General features: G+C 47.9%; 1 protein-coding gene across 1 annotated transcript; it reads left to right on the forward strand.

Moving 5' to 3' along the window:
- The first annotated feature begins 13,674 nt into the window (after positions 1 to 13,674).
- On the forward strand, positions 13,675 to 18,448 carry POU5F1 (POU class 5 homeobox 1). The gene is made up of 5 exons (XM_019985832.2): positions 13,675 to 14,091; positions 16,813 to 16,933; positions 17,211 to 17,341; positions 17,670 to 17,828; positions 17,934 to 18,448. The coding sequence occupies exons 1-5, from the start codon at positions 13,687 to 13,689 to the stop codon at positions 18,198 to 18,200; spliced, it is 1,083 nt and encodes a 360-aa protein (XP_019841391.2). The 5' UTR covers positions 13,675 to 13,686; the 3' UTR covers positions 18,201 to 18,448.
- The last annotated feature ends 584 nt before the right edge of the window (positions 18,449 to 19,032 follow it).

Below are 19,032 nucleotides of genomic sequence, written 5' to 3' on the forward strand. Positions count from 1 at the left end.
CAATGGACACCCAGGACAAATGAACATGACTCATAATCCAGGACATGCATTCCTTGGCCTAGGCCAGGACAGGACTCAGACTAAGCTGACTGGGGAGCCTTGCCAGTTTCTTTCCTGGCAAGAAAGTATGCCCCCAACATCTGACTGCTCAGGAATCACAGTTACTAAATACTGAGATGAGGAGTGGGCAGGGCGGGGCTGGATTTGAACAGGAAAATTCTGCTGCAGGGATTGTTAAAATGCAAAGCCCTGGGCCCTCACCCCTGGAGTTCTCATCAGTAGGTCTGGGATAGGTCCTGAAAACTGCATCCCAGCTGATGCCAGTGTAGCCTGTTTTGGGGCTGCACTTTGAGAACTATACTAGAACCACTTTCCTGCAGGAAGAGCAAGGGTTTATGAGTCTAGTTTGGTTTCTAATATCAGAAGGGAGCTATGAGGTATGGAATAAACCAGACCACACCTGACCCACCCTGGCACTGCACGCCTACCCCAGTGACCCAGTGTTTGATTGCCTTGGGGTCACAAGAGCTGCAAACAGCCAGGAAGGGACCAGATTTGGAGGTCGGAGAGGGTGCCCGGGAAGCAGAGCTCGACACTCAGCACCTGGGGCTGCTGCAGCTCCACAGACTGGCTCCTGCGCCCTCAGGTCCTTCCTCACCCCTCAGGACTCTGACTTCCAGGCCTTCCTCTTACTCTACCTCAAATGTTTGGGCCTCTGATGACAGAGGAGCTCTGTCTGGATCTTTCTGATCCAGACAGGGGAACATAAGGTGACAGACATGGACAAACTTACAGGTTAACAGAATGGGCTAATAACGAGGGCCCTGAAAGTGTTGGCAAATGGCTTCAGTCAGGTGTCCTAGGAGAAACACCAGAGAGTCACGTTGGTCTAGGAGTGTGACTCTCGCTTCGGGTGTGAGAGGTCCTGGCTTCAAATCCTGATCGAGCCTCCATCCTTTTGGGCTTCCCTGATGGCTTGGACAGTAAAGAATCTGCCTGCAATGCAGGAGACCTAGGTTTGATCCCTGGGTTGGGAAGATCCCCTGAAGAAGGACATGGAAACCCACTCCAGTATTCTTGCCTGGAGAATCCCCCACGAACAGAGGAGCCTGGCAGGCTACAGTCTATGGGCTGCAAAGAGTTGGACATAACTGAGCGACTAAGCACACAAGAGAAACACCAAAGTTATTTATCTAACTTTTGAGACTTTGACATGGACGCTAGAGGGCGATCTGAGATTGCTGAAACTACAAATGTTGGTCCAACCACCCAAAGAATGCTTTGTAGGCTCGGCGAGCATGCTCAGTCATGTCCCACTCTTTAAGAGGCTGCCAGGCTGCCAGACTCCTATGTCTGTGGGAACCCAGGCAAGAATACTGGATTGGGTTGTCATTTCCTCCTCCAGGGGATCTTCCTAACCCAGGGATTGAACTGGGGTCTCCTACATCGGCAGGAGGATTCTTTATCACTGAGCCACCTGGGAAACTCCTAGATTGGGCTTTTCTGCTTAAATCAAAAATTTGTCAAATACTATTAAAAAAAATAATAATTTTTTAAAGTGGGAATTGCCTGGCAGTCTAGTGGTTAAGGGGCTTCCCTGGTGGCTCAGATGGTAAATAATCTGCCTGCAGGAGACTCACGTCTGATACTTGGGTCGGGTATGGCTACCCACTTCGGTATTCTCACCTAGAGAATTCTAGGGACAGAGGAGCCTGGCAGGCTACAGTCCTTGGGGTCGCAAAGAGCCAGACACGAATGAGCGACCTTTACTTTCACTTTCACCAGTGGTTAAGACTTGGCCCCTTCACTGCTGTGGGCTGATTAGGGTCTCTGGTCTGGGAACTAAGATGCCACAAGTCACACAGCTAGGCCAAAAGAATAAAAATAAAATAGCCAATTTCCTTGACCAAACAACTTTCATATGTTGATTAATCGTGCCCTTATTTTACCTTTTAATCAATGAAAGACAGATATGTAAAGAAAGAAAATGCAACTAAAAGAAAAACAACATACTCAATCAAAATGGTAGTAATAATTCAAGGAATAATATATCTATTTTCATACCTTAATCTATCTTTCTTCCAGTTTTATTGAGATATAATTGACATACAGTAGTACTGTACACATTTAAGATGTAGAGCATACTGATTTGACTTACATATGTTATGAAATGATTATCAGAGAATGATATAATTTTGAGACATTAAAAAACCCTCAATTCAGTTCAGCTCAGTCACTCAGTCATGTCTGACTGTTTGCGACCCCATGAATTGCAGCACGCCAGGCCTCCCTGTCCATCACCAGCTCCCAGAGTCTACCCAAACCCATGTCCATCGAGTCGGTGATGCCATCCAACCACCTCATCCTCTTTCGTCCCCTTCTCCTCCTGCCCTCAATCCCTTCCAGCAACAGAGTCTTTTCCAGTGAGTCAACTCTTCCCATGAGGTGGCCAAAGTACTGCAGTTTCAGCTTCAGCATCAGTCCTTCCAATGAACACCCAGGACTGATCTCCTTTAAGATGCACTGGTTGGATCTCCTTGCAGTCCAAGGGCCTCTCAAGAGTCTTCTCCAACACCACAATTCAAAAGCATCAATTCTTCAGCGCTCAGCTTTCTTCACAGTCCAACTCTCACATACATACATGACCACTGGAAAAACCATAGCCTTGACTAGACGGACCTTTGTTAGCAAAGTAATATCTTTGCTTTCGAATATGCTGTCTAGGTTGGTCATAACTTTCCTTCCAAGGAGTAAGTGTCTTTTAATTTCATGGCTGCAATCACCATCTGCAGTGATTTTGGAGCCCAAAAAAAAAAGTCTGACACTGTTTCCACTGTTTCCTCATCTATTTCCCATAAAAACCTTAATAAAGGTACAAATTCTTCAAGTTATTTTTCAGTTTTCTCAGTTCCATTTTTCTCCTTTGGAATTATCTTTTACTTTATATTTTGATTTGGTTCAAAATTCAAACGCTTCAAAAAGGCTAGGAGTCTCTTTCACTCTTGTCCCATCCCTAACAGGCAACCACTGATCAGATTTCTTGTTTATTCCTCCAAAGACATTTCATGTATATGCAAGCAAACAGAAATCTATACATATGTATTCTTTCCCCCTTCATGTAAGATTTAATATATGCTTTTTTGCAACTTGCCTTTTTTTATGTTTAACAAGATACCATGAATATACAAGTGCTTCCTATGGCTTCATTTTTTGTTCTTTTTTGTTTGTTTTGGTCTGTACCAGGAGGCATGTGGGTTCTTAGTTCCCCCACTAAGGATCCAACTAATAACCCCTGCAATGGAAGCAGAGAGTCTTAACTCCTGAATCTCCAAGGAAGTTCTTTTATTTTTTAAAAAATTTCTTATGGTACTTTATTTATAGATATGCAGTGTTTCTTAACCAGTTCCCTACTTGTAGGCATCTGGATTTTTTTCTTTTAAAGTGAATACAAGAACATATAATTTTGATTACAGTCATTTTGCAGATATGCCAGTGTGTTTTTGGATATAGTCCTAGAAGTGGTACTGCTGGGTGTATGGGGTTTAAAAACTTGGACAGAGATTGTCATATGCCCTTTGAGAAAACATTACGAGTTTACAATCCCATCTGTAATATATTTGAATACCTGTTTTGGTATGGTTATTTTTTAAACTATGAGAATATATGTGTGTGTATGTGTGTATGTGCTTAGTTGAGTCCAATTCTTTGCGACCCCTTGAACTGTAGCCGGCTGGGCTCCTCTGTCCATGGAATTTTCCAGGCAAGAATACTGGACTGGGTTACCATTTCCTCCTCCAGGGGATCTTCCGAACCCAGGGATCGAACACTGGTCTCCTGCATCTCCTGCATTGGCAGGCAGATTCTTTACCACTGAACCACCTGGGAAGCCCATGGAAATATGCAGGGATACATATTTGGAAGCCATCTGTGTATAGATGATATTTAAAATTCTGGGACTGGATAGAACTAGAGCAATTAGGAAGTTAGTAAGAACAGAATAAGAAGCCCAGGTAAAGCTCTTAAACACGCCAAAATTTACAGCAAAAGGAGCCAGCAAAGGAGATTGAGAAGGAACAGCCAGCGTGGTAAGAAGAAAGCTGGAACAGTATGTCATAGCTTTAAGGGTGCATGGGGTGGGGGTGGGAAGTTGGATCATAAATTCATACAATCACTCTGGAGAACAATTTGGCATCTCATGGTAAAGATGTGCAATAATTCCACTCCTACAGACATATTCTAGCGTGACACATAGGGCCCAAGGAGATAAAAGCTCACTGCAGGCAGCAGATCTGCCATAAAAAAAAAAAAAACAAAAAAAACAAAGGAAAAGTCAATGAAAAGTATAAAGAGAGATAAATTGTAGCATATTCATACCATTCCCCAGGTGGCTCTGTAGTAAAGAATCTGCCTGCCAATGCAGGAGACACAGGAAACAAGAGTTCTATCCCTGGATTGGGAAGATCCCCTGAAGGAGGAAACGGCAACCTATTTCAGTATTTTTGCCTGGAGAATCTCATCGACAGAGGAGCCTGGCGGGCTACAGTCTATGGGGTCGAAAAGTCACGACTGAGGGACTGAGCATGCATTCATACCATGGCTATTATCCGGCAATGAAAACAAATGAACTACTCGTATAAGCATGGTTCATCTCATATACAATGTTAACTAAAAAAGTAAGCTACAGAATGATAGATTAACAGGAAACAATTTAAAGAGTCTTTCTACACAGGGTCTGGGCTGCCACATGCAGGATCTTTTTAGTTGCAACAGGCAAACTCTCAGCTGGCAAGCATTGGGAGAGCAGACTAAAGTCACTGGACCACCAGGAAATTCCCCAGGGTCTTAGAACATGCCAAACAAAAGGATCTAGTAAATCCTTTTTACTAAAAATCCTTAGTAAGATAAAAGCATACATCAAATTCAAGACACACACACACATCCCAGGCCATCCTGGCCAGGAAAATGTTAACTGAAACATGAATATCAAAACCACAAATAAGACTGTCTGCATAAGTTTCTACTGTTTACTATGTATATCACATATAGCAAGTAATATTAAAAATGTTACAAACTGACCAACCTGGTGACTCTATAAACTTTTTTACAATTCTTTCTCTATTCTATTCTTCCAACTAGAATTACTTTGTAAAAAAAATTGTGGAGTAAATCCAAAAGAACTGAACAAAATTAAAGGGAAGAGTTGCCAAATGTGGGGAAGGCTGATGAGAGGTAAAGAAAGATGAGGACATGGACATCTCCACTAGAATTAACAACACTTTGCTAGTGACCTTGACCGGAAGGACTTCCTTGAGGAATGTGAGCAGAAACCAAACGAAGTGACTGAAACCAAGAAAGAAGGATGAAGTAAGGACCACAGGCACAAATAAGCCTTGGGTGTCAAACTCTGGGGGTGGGTGGGGCAGGCAGGACTGGGAGGCGGGGTTGGATTCTGAGCATTCTTTGGATCCAGAGCCTAGAGAAAGGGAATTAACATTTATTTAGCTCTTTCCACAATCTTCAGAGACATCTTCTGAAATAGGTTTTACAAACTGAAGAATGAATTCCTCCAATAGCTCCTGGGTCCCTCAGAGAAATGAAGTACTTCGGCCTGGTTTCTGAATACAAAGACAATAATGTGAAGTTCCTGGGGGCTAGCTAGAAACTTACGCTCTGGGCCATTTTTCTCAATAATGTGTGAAAAATCAGTAGATTTTGCATACCTGAAGCATTAAAAAAAAAAAGTGGGGGGGGTCCTTGCTGGAATGTTTGCTATACGAGTATCTGACAAAGGATTTGTATCCAGAGTATATAAACAACTTCTATGACTTGATAATAAAAAGACAAAAACAACACAAATGAGTAAAACACTTAAATAGGGACTTTACAAGTGTAAGTATGGTGAACACTTTAGTGAATCTATTGATGATTTTTAACAAATACATGCAGCTGTGTCATCCACAGCCCTTTTCACAATATAGAATGTTCCCCCTCAAAGAAAGAAAAGAAAAGAAAAAAAGACTGTTGCCTTCACCTTAGAACATCCCCTTTGCTCCCTTTCATTTTCACTCATCTGGTAACTATCACCATAGAGTCGTTTTGCCTGTTTTAAACTTCATACAAAGGCACTCACAGAGTATGGCCTTCTCTGTGTCTGGCTTATAATAAAGATACATGAATTGAAATTCATATGTGAAAAAGTTCAGGAAAAAAAAAGTCAGGGGAAAATACAAAGTCAAAACTTAGAAATCACTGGCTTCCCTGTAGCTCGGTGAGTAAAGAATCTGCTTGCAATGTGGGTCAGAAAGATCCCTTGGAGAAGGAAATGGCAACCCATTCCAGTTATTCTTGCCTGGAGAATCCCATGGACAGAGGAGCCTGGCAGCCTACAGTCCATGGGGTGACAAGAGTCAGACACAACTTGGTGACTAAACCACCACCACATACCCATCAGAAAAGCTAAAAGTAAAATGTTGGCAAAAATATGAAATAACCTGAACTCTTATCCATTGCCTATAGGAATATAAAACAATCACTTTAGAAATTAAGTTATGGATCTTCAAAGAAAATAAAACAACAAAGACTTTATGGCCAGTGTTTACATTCCTTGGTATTTACTCAAGAAAAATGAAGATATACGTCCCTGAGAGCCATATATAAGAATGTTCTTAGTTGCTTTATTTGTAGTATCCAAAAACTGGGAATACCCTCAAATGTCCAAAAATCGTGGTCCAGTCTGCAAAGGAATGTGCTATACTGTGCTCAGTCGCTTCAGTTGTATCCGTCTCTGAGTGACGCTATGGACTGTAGTGTGCCAGGCTCCTCTGTCCATGGGATTCTCCATTCAAGAATACTGGAGTATGTTGCCATCCCTCCTCCAGAGGATCTTCCCAACCCAGGGATCAAACCCATGTCTCTTAGGTCTCCTGCATTGGCAGGCAGGCTCTTTACCACTAGTGCCACCTGGGAAGCCCAGCAAGGGAATACTACTTAGCAATTAAAGCGAAGACCTACTGATGCCTATAACAACATGGATCCAATATCTATGGATCACAGAGATGTTATGCCAGATGCAAAAAGCCAGACACAGAGAAGGATACTCTGTGAGTGCATTTGTATGAAGTTTTAAAACAGGCAAAATGACTCTATGGTGACAGTCACTAGATCAGGGAAAATGAAAGGGAGCAAAGGGGATGTTCAGCATTCTATAGAACGGTGAAGGCAACATTCTATATTTTGATAGGGCTCTGGATGACACAGCTGCATGTATTTGTTAAAAACTGTCAATAGATTCACTGAAGTGTTCTATTCATAAAGACATAAATCCTACCTCAATTTACATGTGTTTGTAATTTAAAAAAAAATTGTTTGTTTTGTTTTGGTTGTGCTGCGAGGCATGCCTGCCATTTCCTAATTTACCATATCAAACCCAACCCTGGCAGTGAAACAAGGAGTCCCAACCACTGGATCTCCAGGGAATTCCCTACCAGGAATTTAAGATCACTGTCTCCTTTAATCTTCACAGTGTTCCTATGAAGAGGAACTTTCCATTTCAGAGATCTATACCTGAGATTCCAGGGTTTAAATAATCAGTCTACAACATTGCCCAGGAGCAAAGCTGGATGGGTACCCAGGACTCTTCCCTCCTGCTGCTGCTGCTGCTAAGTCGCTTCAGTCGTGTCCAACTCTGTGCAACCCCATAGACGGCAGCCCACCAGGCTCCCCCATCCCTGGGATTCTCCAGGCAAGAACACTGGAGTGGGTCGCCATTTCCTCCTCCAATGCATGAAAGTGAAAAGTCAAAGTGAAGTCCCTCCAAGCCTGTCCTATTTCCATGATCCCATCTCAGGACCCCAAAGAAGGAGGAAGACTTTGAATGGGTAGTGAGACTGGGGATAATGAATCAGCTGCATATGCACAGAAAGAGTGGAGAAGCCTCCTCTCTCCCCTCCCCCATCCCCTCCAAGGAACTAAACTCATCCCCTCTGACTCACCCAGCACCCCACTCTCTACAATGGCTAGAACTGGGAATGAAGGAAGAAGAAATTGCTTTTGCATTTTGTGGGCCCTTCTCCTCCTGGGGTCTCTGCCTTTCCACCTTTTATGCCCCACACTGGTCCATCCACTTCACAACTGAGTGCCTACTGAGTGCCAAGAGCTGTGCTTGTCTCTGGGGGTAAGCAAAGGAGTAAGACAGCTCCTGCTCTCAAAGAGTTTACTGTCTAGGGGAAATGAAGACACTAGAGAAGGTTGCAATAATCTTCTGTGTTCAAATTGGGTGCCATCCCTATCATTGGAGGGAGGGTGCTTAGTATCTTCAGTCGTGTCTGACTCTTTGCAACCCATGGACTGTTGCCTACCAGGCTCCTCTGTCCATGGGATTCTCCAGGCAAGAATACTAGAGTGAGTTGCCATGCCCTCCTCCAGGGGATCTTACTGACCCAGGGATCAAACTTGAGTCTCCTGCATTGGTAGGCGGGTTCTTTACCACTAGTGCCACCAGGGAGGACAGGGACAATCCAGGGAAGGTCACCTGGATAGAGCTGACACAGAGGGTATGATAGGTTCCAGAACTCTACTGGAGTTCAAGTCTGGACACAGGTAAATAATGTCTTTCTGACTGAATTATTTTCAGGCTTCCTGAGAGATGAGCAAGCTCATTCCAGAACAAGGAAGACAGGTGGGGTGAAGAGACCATTTCCCAAGGACATAGGCCCAGGTCACTTCTCCTAGTTACTACTGCCTACCCACACTTCACACCTGTAGGTCCAACCTTCTTCCAAACCTCTCAAAGCCCTTGACTACATTCTGTGGTGTTCAGCATGGGTACCATGACCTTAGCCAGCTGCAGCACCAGACTACTGAGGAACAAAGTAGCAGTGATCCTGGCTGAATTACTAGGGGAGGTGAAGTCCCTTTGAGGCAGAGATAAACTTGGCAGTTCAGCCTCATTACAAGCTTTAATTATAATTCCAAATGGTCTACAGACCCGTGAAAGATCACTCAACTGATTAGCCATAACATCTACAGCTGATAAAGACACAGGGACAGAGGTGTTCTTTAAAATGGAAACTTTGGAGACTGGAGACAGTTTCCTTAATTGTAAACATAATCTGACAATGTAAATGAAAATACCTACCACCCTCTGACCCAGCAATCTATAGTGGGGAATATCTCCTATAGAGATATCATGTTAAGAACATTTAAGGATGTTTATTGTAGATTTATTTGTAGTATTGAACTGGAAACAGATCAAGTGTTCATCAGGTGAAAGACTTGATAAATCGTGATACACCCATATTATAGACTGATGTGCAGTTATTAAAAAGAGGAGTTTATATACACAGAGGGACATCTAGGAATTGCAGACTATTATGAACAGTAGGTTCACATTATTAATGAACTCAGGTTCGATTTTCGGGTCTAAAAGATCCCCTGGAGAAGGAAATGGCAACCTGCTCTAGTATTTTGCCTGGAAAAGTCCATGGACAGAGAAACCTGGTGGGCTACAGGCCACAGAGTCAGAGACAACTGAGCGACTGAACACATGAACAGTATTAGCCTATTTCTGTAAGAAGAAGAACAACAAAAAAAACCTCAGATATGTAGACATATGCTTGTATGTCATTAAAGAAACATTTGGAGGGATACAGTGCAGACTTAATGCAGTTACCTCCTGGTGGTGGTAACAGAATATATTTGTTACCTTTGCTTTTCAACTTCTTCTCCTGGCTTCCCCTTCCTCTTACTCTCACCTCTCTATCTCCCAGCAGACTACAAGCAGAGAGCTGACTCCTAGATTTGAGGTAACACTATCTGGATTTGGGAAAAGAAGATTTCAGTTTGCAGACCTCACAGGAGAGGTCATAGGGTCAGTTGTTGAGAAGAAGGGGGTTGGTTTACTGTGAGCAGTGGAAAATGAGTAAATTGAGATACAGGGGGATATTTTCCCAAACTGGACAAAGCCTGAAACCTTCTCTCTTCAGCCCTCCATTCTTTCCCTTTCTTCTTTCTGCCTTGACAGAAGCCAGAAGTTAAACTAGGTGGTTTGCTACCGTGGTTTAGAGCAAGACTTCATTGGTCCCCATCAGCTGTTTCAGCTAGTTCTCCCAACCAGTGAGGTGATGGCTGGGCTGACAGCAGCAAGACCACCACCACAGCTTTAGGGAACCTTGCCAGGCCAGCCACACTTGGCAGGGAGTAGTGGCCCTCAACTGCCCTCCCTGGGTCACGCTCTATAACCAGATGCCTGCATTTGTCTTTGTGCAGGTTCTAGACATTGCTCTCATAATAAAGGATTATGTGGAGAGTTTGTTAGCCCAGCTCTAAATTCATTTGGAGGCCTTGCTTTTTAATGACTCCCTAAGACCCAAGAGGACTTCCCTGTAGCTCAAATGGTAAAGAATCTGCCTGCAATGCAGGAGACCAGGGTTCGATCCATGGGTGGAGAAGAACCCCTGGAGAAGGGAACAGCAATCCACTCCAGTATTCTTGCCTGGAGAATTCCATGGACAGAGAAGCCTAGCAGGCTATAATTGGAGTCACAAAGAGTCAGAAACGATTGAGTGATTCACACACACACAAAGACCCAAGAAGGGCTTCCCAGGTGGCGCTAGTGGTAAAGAACCTGCCTACCAATGCAGGAGACTCGAGTTTGATCCCTGGGTTGGGAAGATCCCCTGGGGGAGGGCATAGCAACCCACTCCAGTATTCTTGCCTGGAGAATCCCATGGACAGAGGAGCCTGGGATCGCATGGGATCGCAGAGTTGGACACAACTGAAGCAACTGAGCATGCACCATGCACGCACAAGACCCAAGAGAGTGGAGGAGCCAGGTCTGATGACTCAATTGGCTTGCAGTCTCCTCTGGGCCTGCAGAGAGCTGGTCTGGGCAGAAGTGAAGCTACCTACCCTTCAGGTTTAACAGGAGGGTGGGGATGGGAGGGGAGGGTGCCTCAGCCTTGCCAGCCTCAGCACCCCAAGACATAGCTGGAAGGAACTGCAGACAAACTTAACTTTCCACTAAGGTTCTGGGTCGGAGTCCAGGCAAGCACAGGACTGATCTGGCTCAGATGTCTGGCTGCCAGCCAACCAGGCACCCAGGCACCCTCCCTCCCATCTCTCCCTCTGGTATGGGACTCTTGCCAAGAAACATACCGCTTAGAGCAATCAGATTACTGATTGTAATCTCAAAAGGGTATTGTTGAGTTGGGGGAAAGGCAGAAGGTGTTTTAGGGGCTGCTGGGAAGACAGCAGTGCAGGGGCCACATGAGAAGGGATTCTGAGAGCCTAGAGGGTGGCGAGCGAGGCAAGGAGCATTGCTGTAGATTTCCTAGGTCTGCCCCTCCCCCTCCTCTGGGAGGCTGTCTTCTTGGCAGACAGCAGATAGATGCATGACAAAGGGACCCTGATGGCTCTGTCTTGGGGGTTGGGGAGATGGCTGGGGAGGGGCCCCTCCTGGTCCAAAGCACATCTCCCCACCCCCACCAGGTCCCTTAATCTATCAGGTTTTTTTGGCAGTTAGTGGCTTAGAGGCAAATATAGCTCCAGTTTTGCTGTCCTGTAGATCTTTCATCAGACCTATGGGAAGTCTTGAAATGCACACGTATATTAGTTGCCCAAAAAGTACTCACAGATGAGCTGGAACTGGGGCTATGTGATACGAATTTAGGAGAGAGTTAAGAAAAAAAAAAACAGGCTCAAAAGATTCCTAGATACGACCAAGGTGAAGACAGCAGGCCACAGTCAAGAGGACCCCCAGCACCTCAGAAGGCAGATGCTGAGCAAATAGCCTCAGACAGGGCGGGGATGTAGAGATGTCTAAGTCAACAGAGGTCCATGCTCCAGGCTCAGGATTCTGGCCTTCCAAGGTGTATGGAGCTCTGGTTCACAGCCTTTCCGGAGTCCCCCCAGTTCACCTCGGGGCCTTCATTTGGGGCAAGTTTGGGGAGCAGACAGACAAACATCATTCCTAGCAGACAGGCAATCTGAAAGCTATTCTCTTGCAAACAGAGAATAAGCACTAAGCCTTCAGTGTGAGCCCTCAGGACCAGCCCAGACCCTGTGGGAGAGCTTAGGTCAGGCTTCTTGCACCTCCACCCCAAGTCGCTCTCCTCTTCCTCCTCATCTTTTTGCCAGCCCCCCTAAACAAGGCCTGGGGGGCGGGGGGAGGGGTAGAAGATGAGGCTGAATGCCTGCGTCCTCTAGAGGGGGACGGGATACCTAGGCCCCAGTGGGAGGCCCTGTCTGAGGCTCACAGTCTTTGAGGGGTTGGTGGGGGGGTGGTTGCTGCAGGAGCTCTTTTAGCTGCTCTGAGGGGGATTCTTAGGAGGGGATTGGGGCTGGGGGTTGGGGGGCAGGAAGCTGTCCCCAGGGGAGCCATCCAGGCCCATTCAAGGGTTGAGCACTTGTTTAGGGTTAGAGCTGCCCCCTCTGGGGACCAGGATTGTCCAGCCAAGGCCATTGTCCGGGCCCCTTCCCCCAGTCCCTCCCAAGCCCCTTTGAACCTGAAGTCAGATATTTTTTTTCTCCCCTTCTACCTCCTAGGCTTTTCCCACCCAGGGCCTAGGGCTGGAGGTCTGGGGTGGTAGGAGGGGGAGGGAGAACCTTCAACTGTGGTTCTAGATATTTGGGTCTCTGAAGAGGGGGGCAAGGAACTTGATGCACGGGACCCACAGTGAGGGACCCGTGGTGTGGTGTGTCCAATCCCTCTGGCTGGACAAAGGTAGGGAGACTCAGGCCTAGTCAGTCCAGAGCCTGGCCCCGAAAGTAGGGTTTCCATCCTTGGGTCTGGTAGGTGAGGGGCCTCTGGAGTCAGGAAAGCTGGGGATGGAATGGAAGCTGGTCTGGCAGCCTGCCCCTGGTGATGGGGTGGATTTTAGCAGGCTGGGCAGAGGGGTACCAGGCATCACAGTTTTGAAAAGTGAAAGTGTTAGTCATGTCCGACTCTTTTTGACCCACAGATTGTAGCCCGCCGAGTTCCTCTGTCCATGGGATTTCCCAGGCAAGCATACTGGAGTGGGTCGCCATTTCTTTCTTCAGGAGATCTTCCCAACCCAGGGATACAACCAGGGTCTCTGGCATTGCAGGCAGATTCTTTATCATCTGAGCCACCAGGGAAACGAATCTGCCCAGTTGTCTAAATGGGAACTGCCTAGGTTCCTGGACTGGGATGCTGGAGGACAACGGGGAAGGAGCCTGTTAAGAATTGAGGGGTAGCCCCAGTGGGACTTGACACATACAGCATAAATGTGTTTGAGGAGTTGAGAGGGTGGCTGGTCTCAGGTGCCAGGGTGTCTGGAGAGGGGTCCTGAAGAACGTGCAGGGGGTATGGAAGGGACCCCTCACCCCTGGTGTATGTGGGCCTGGGGAGGGCTGGGCAGCCTGTTGGGAGCTGGAAGTGAAGGCCCGCATGGGGGACCTGCACCGAGAGTCTAGGAGTCTGGGGCCTGGAGAGGGGCCTGGGTGGAGATCCCTGGCTTTCCCCTTCCAGACACCACCACCACCAGCAGGCAAACACCCTCCGCCTCAGTTTCTCCCACCCCCACCGTCCCTTCCCCCCACCCATCCAGGGGGCGGGGCCAGAGGTCAAGGCTAGTGGGTGGGATTGGGGAGGGAGAGAGGTGTTGAGCAGTCTCTAGGAGATCCCTCGTTTTCCTAGGCCCCCGGCTCGGGGTGCCTTCCTTCCCCATGGCGGGACACCTCGCTTCTGACTTCGCCTTCTCGCCCCCGCCGGGCGGTGGAGGCGATGGGCCGGGAGGGCCAGAGCCGGGCTGGGTTGATCCTCGGACCTGGATGAGCTTCCAAGGGCCTCCCGGTGGGTCGGGGATCGGGCCGGGGGTTGTGCCTGGCGCCGAGGTGTGGGGGCTTCCCCCGTGCCCCCCGCCCTATGACTTGTGTGGAGGGATGGCCTACTGTGCGCCGCAGGTTGGAGTGGGGCCGGTGCCCCCAGGCGGCCTGGAGACCCCTCAGCCCGAGGGCGAGGCGGGAGCCGGGGTGGAGAGCAACTCCGAGGGGGCCTCCCCGGACCCCTGCGCCGCACCCGCAGGCGCCCCGAAGCTGGACAAGGAGAAGCTGGAGCCGAACCCTGAGGAGGCGAGTGAGCTGCTGGGGGCGGGGGGCCGGTGACCGCGTAGGCCGGGGGCGGCCACGCGAGGGGAGGTGGTCGGGGACCCAGGAAGGGAGCAGGCGGAGGCGGCTCCCCGGGGCAGGGACCAGTGTGTGGCGGCTGCAGGCCGCTCTGAGCTGGAGCCAGGTGGGAACCAGGGGCCGGAATTTAAGAGAGAACCGCAGGTGAGGGCAGGGCGGCCTGGGGCGGTCGGAAGCCGGCCTTGCTTCCCCCCTCGGCCCTTGTCAAGTAGGTCCTTCCACTTCCTAGGTCTGACCTGGGTCGGGTCACTCATTACCAGCCAGCACCAGACCTAGCTTGGGGTCTGAGCCCCTTCTACCCGGATCCCTTCTGGGAAATTTGCTCCTTATCAGACCCGGGATCTCGGGCCTTAGGGTTAAGTGTGGCCTGAGGGTGAAAACAGTGCTTATCCCAGGGTTATTGTTCCTGAGAGTCTAGGGTGTGACTGGTTTCTGATAGAAGCTCTTGTTTGGGCTGTGTGGATGTGTGGAGTCTGGGTTTTCCTTCCATCAAGTTTAGGGCTTGTCTTCCCTTGACCTCTGCCTTGCGCCCAACGAGTCACGGTCAGGCAGAGCGCACACCCTGACACCCCCTTATAAGAAAGCTGGAACACCAATTTCGCCGTAATTAAGTAAGCAGTGAACAGGGGGAGAAAAGGGGAACAAGTCATCTGCAGGCCATTCCTCAAATGGAGGGTTTGCTGAGGGACTGAAGTCTTCTGCATCTAACCCGCTGGGGACTATTAAGGATGTATCTTCTAGTCTGAGGAAGAGACAAGTGCAAGCAATTAGAGATCAAGTACTAAGCCTTTAGACCTCTCCGGAGGAGGTGTGATTGGTTTCAGCTGACCAAGTAGCTCTAGACGCTCTTTGCTGGAGGCGACTGCTGAGCCTTGAATAATAATGGCTGCCAATCGTGGTCCATTTCCTAAGTGCCTGGCTGTGGGCTCAGTTTCTACATCATTATCTCATTAACCGGCACAAAATCTCCTAGGGAGGTATTATTAGCCTGTTTCACGGGTCTTAACTGCTAAATGGTGAAGCTAGAATTTGAACTGAGGTTTATCTTATTTCAAATCGCCAAAATATGATTCAGAAAAGCCGAGATGGGAAGAGCTGACATTTACAAGTTTGCAACATTGGTTGAGCAGAAGTTGGCCTATTTTGAGTTTGAAGGGACTGACATCCCATCAAACAGTGGGTTGGCCACAAAGTTCATTCATGCTTTTCCATAACCTCTTATGGAAAAGTGCAAATGAACTTTTTGGCCAACCTAATACTTCTTTAGGTTTCTAGGACTGCACGGAGGCCTGGCTACTCTTCTCCATCTTCTGGCCACAGGCCTGCATTGGAGAGGCTCCATTTATCCACCTTTGCTCTGTCTACCTTTCCTTTCATCCACTGTCAAGGCTCAAATGTCTTGTAGACATAACCACCACATGTTCAGTCTCCTTCTGGGATGGCTCCCTGCACTGCCCCCTCTCTGTCCATTACCCAGAAACTCAAGGCTCAAATTAGTCATCCTCATTCTTTTCACATCCTTACATCCAGTCCTTTGGAAATACCACGATCTTTACCTTGGATAGACATCCTGGTCCCTGGAGCCTTCCTGGTCCCAGTTGCCATCATCTATGCTGGGATTGCTGCAGTTGCCTCCTTACTCTGTGGTCAGTACATCAACTGGAGTGATCAAGAGTCAGGTCATTTCCCTGCACAAAACCCTTCAGCGACTTTCCATTTCTCTGAGTAAAACTTAGTCATGGTGGCAGCTGCAGGATCTGCGCTGCTCACTTCTCTGATCGCGTCAGCTGCTCTTCCCTTTCCTCAGTCCTTTCACCCCCCTCCGGCCATGCTAGCTTTGTTGCTGGTCTTGCTGCTGACTTTGCTACTGCCCACCTCTGGGCCTTGCCACTTGACTCCTTCCTTTTGCTCAAACATGACCTCTGACTGTCTTATTCAAAATTGTCCCCTTCCCCATAATTCCCTACTCTGCTTTACTTTTGTCCACAGCACTTCTAACCTACTGAATAAGAATTATTTCATCACAATGAAAGCTCCATGGGGCCAGGGTTTTTTGTCTACTTTGTGTAGCCACTGGCTTACAGAAGGTGCTTAATAGATCTGTGAAATTTGTCAATGAGGATGCTTTTATATTGCAAGGAAATAAATAAAAATATTTTATTTAAAAATAAGGGATAATCAGGTTTTTAAAAAATTGAGCACTGACTATATAAAAAACTTTATTCATACCTCGTATGACATCTGTTTTGTAGTGTGCGTGTGTTTGTGAATGTGCGTATCTTGTGGGTTGTGGGACCTTCAAAGTAATCTGGAGAGAATCAGAGACATGGTGCTCTGTATTTCTCTAGATGCAAAACTTCCTCAAATTGGGTTAATACTAGAGTCAAAAGCTTTTGTGAGTACTAAAGAACTAAAAGGCAGGAGCCCCCTTCCTAACCTGACATGTGTCCTCATTGAGGTTAGAGCTTCTCTTTGCATTATTGAATGGTGCTCTGCATCTGGTGGATGTTGCTTTCTGGGCTAGATGACATTTGTGTTATTTCTGGTTGTTAGGTGGGCAGCTTTGAGGCAGAGATACTCTCACATACCTTGGGGCCCCAGTGGAAGAGGGGGTGAGGTGGATAGCTGTCATATGTTCTTACATATCCTCTGCCTTTTAAAATGCAGTCCCAGGACATCAAAGCTCTTCAGAAAGACCTTGAACAATTTGCCAAGCTCCTAAAGCAGAAGAGGATCACACTAGGATATACCCAGGCCGATGTGGGGCTCACCCTGGGGGTTCTCTTTGGTGAGTCTCCTACAGCATGTTTTGACCCACAAAACACAGGGACTACATCTGCCCTGGAATGAACATCCCTGAATTGGGGCCTTTCCTCCCCACCAAGGGAGTGGTGGAGGGTGGGGTGGAGGGGAAGATACTCGACATGGACTTTTGAGTTCTCTGGGAAGAGTAGCTGGTGTGGGGTCTTGGAAGGGTGGGAACAGGTGGCAAGGCCTGTGTCGGTCTTGTGACAAAGGGGCCCTACCTGCTACCTCACTTTGCTTCTTCCAACCCACCTCCCCAGGAAAGGTGTTCAGCCAAACGACTATCTGCCGTTTTGAGGCTTTGCAGCTCAGTTTCAAGAACATGTGTAAGCTGCGGCCCCTGCTGCAGAAGTGGGTGGAGGAAGCTGACAACAACGAGAATCTGCAGGAGGTGAGGGTGGGAGGGAGGCACAGTGACTGCCCTATCTCAAGTCTGATTTCCACTGCTTTCATCTCTGGCTGGCAGCGCGCCCTCTAGGAGCCAGTGGCCCTCAATGGCATGAAGTGTGATTCCTCTGTTCTGCTGAGAGAAGGTCCAGGATCACTTGTCTAAACCTATCTTTCCAGGATCTTTTTCATACCTCCTGGCCCTAGTGACAACTGGCTGGTGCTCCTGAATAGTTGGCTCTTGAGTCACTGTCCCCCTGATACTGGTCCTGAGCAAGTTTGGGGCTTGCCTGCCCATTTCTTTCCTTGTCATCTCCTCCCCACCTGCTCAGATATGCAAGGCAGAGACCCTTGTGCAGGCCCGAAAGAGAAAGCGGACGAGTATCGAGAACCGAGTGAGAGGCAACCTGGAGAGCATGTTCCTGCAGTGCCCGAAGCCCACCCTGCAGCAAATTAGCCACATCGCCCAGCAGCTCGGGCTGGAGAAAGACGTGAGTGCACCTGTCCCTGTCCCTGTGTGCGCCGTCTCCTCCTCCCTGGTGTCACACCTCCCAGATCTCAGGACCAAATGCCCCTCCCGTGTCCTCCACTCCTAGGTGGTCCGAGTGTGGTTTTGCAACCGTCGCCAGAAGGGCAAACGATCAAGCAGTGACTACTCCCAACGTGAGGATTTTGAGGCTGCTGGGTCTCCTTTCGCAGGGGGACCCGTATCCTTTCCTCTGGTGCCAGGGCCCCATTTTGGTACCCCAGGCTACGGGGGCCCTCACTTCACTACTCTGTACTCTTCGGTCCCATTCCCTGAGGGTGAGGCCTTTCCCTCGGTGTCTGTCACCGCTCTGGGCTCTCCTATGCATTCAAACTGAGGTGCCTGCTCACCCCAGGAATGGGGGGCAGAGGAAGGGGAGAGCTAGGGAGAGAACCCTGGGGTTTGTACCAGGGCTTTGGGATTAAGTTTTTCATTCACTAAGAAAGGAATTGGGAACACAATGGGTGTGGGGGCAGGGAGTTTGGGGAAACTGGTTGGAGGGAAGGTGAAGTTCAATGATGCTCTTGACTTTAATCCCCACATCACTCATCACTTTGTTCTTAAATAAAGAAGCCTGGGACCTAGTAGGTGGATATTTTTGTCTTTGTTTTATCCTCTAGTTATTGAAGAGTGGATAGGATATTAATAGTGGGTATTAATAGCTCTCTGACCCAAATGACCCCGAAACGAAGGTTGCTGTTTACATTGCGCAGAGTCACAATGTCAGAGGGAGGTGTGGGGTTGGATCCCAAGTTTATATGGATAGGGCTCTTTATAAGTGTGAGCTAGTTCTTAGGAGCCTCTGACTTGCGGTCCTGCAGAAATTGGAGATGAACACCTTTGCCCAAAGATGCAGTTATTACATAGTCTGTTCCCTATTAGGATCTGGTTTTTTGCTTTCCCCCATTCTACTCTGTAGTCCTCAGTGGCTATGTGCTAAGAAATCAAACCTTTACTCATTTCTTCTATCACCCCAACCAGAAACTCCACTTTGTGCTTTCTTGATACTGGGGTCCATTTGGTTTTCACTTAAGGTTTTTGCCTTGTCTGTGACTCACCTACCACTACACACACTTAGTCCTGACTCTGCCACTTCCTAACTGGGGCTCTTCCTCTGGAGCTTTTCTTTGATCCGTAAAAAAACTTGGGTTGGTAAGTCTAAGTAGAGA

This window comes from Bos indicus, chromosome 23, assembly GCF_029378745.1.
Source record: "Bos indicus isolate NIAB-ARS_2022 breed Sahiwal x Tharparkar chromosome 23, NIAB-ARS_B.indTharparkar_mat_pri_1.0, whole genome shotgun sequence".
NCBI classification, from domain to species: Eukaryota; Metazoa; Chordata; class Mammalia; order Artiodactyla; family Bovidae; genus Bos; species Bos indicus.

Excerpts from the sequence above, each read along its gene's own strand:
- POU5F1 (XM_019985832.2), top strand. The coding sequence starts at position 13,687 with ATGGCGGGACACCTCGCTTCTGACTTCGCCTTCTCGCCCCCGCCGGGC. Across the intron at positions 16,934-17,210 it reads CACCCTGGGGGTTCTCTTTG|GAAAGGTGTTCAGCCAAACG; the intron begins GTGAGTCTCCTA and ends CCACCTCCCCAG. Across the intron at positions 17,829-17,933 it reads AGCTCGGGCTGGAGAAAGAC|GTGGTCCGAGTGTGGTTTTG; the intron begins GTGAGTGCACCT and ends CTCCACTCCTAG.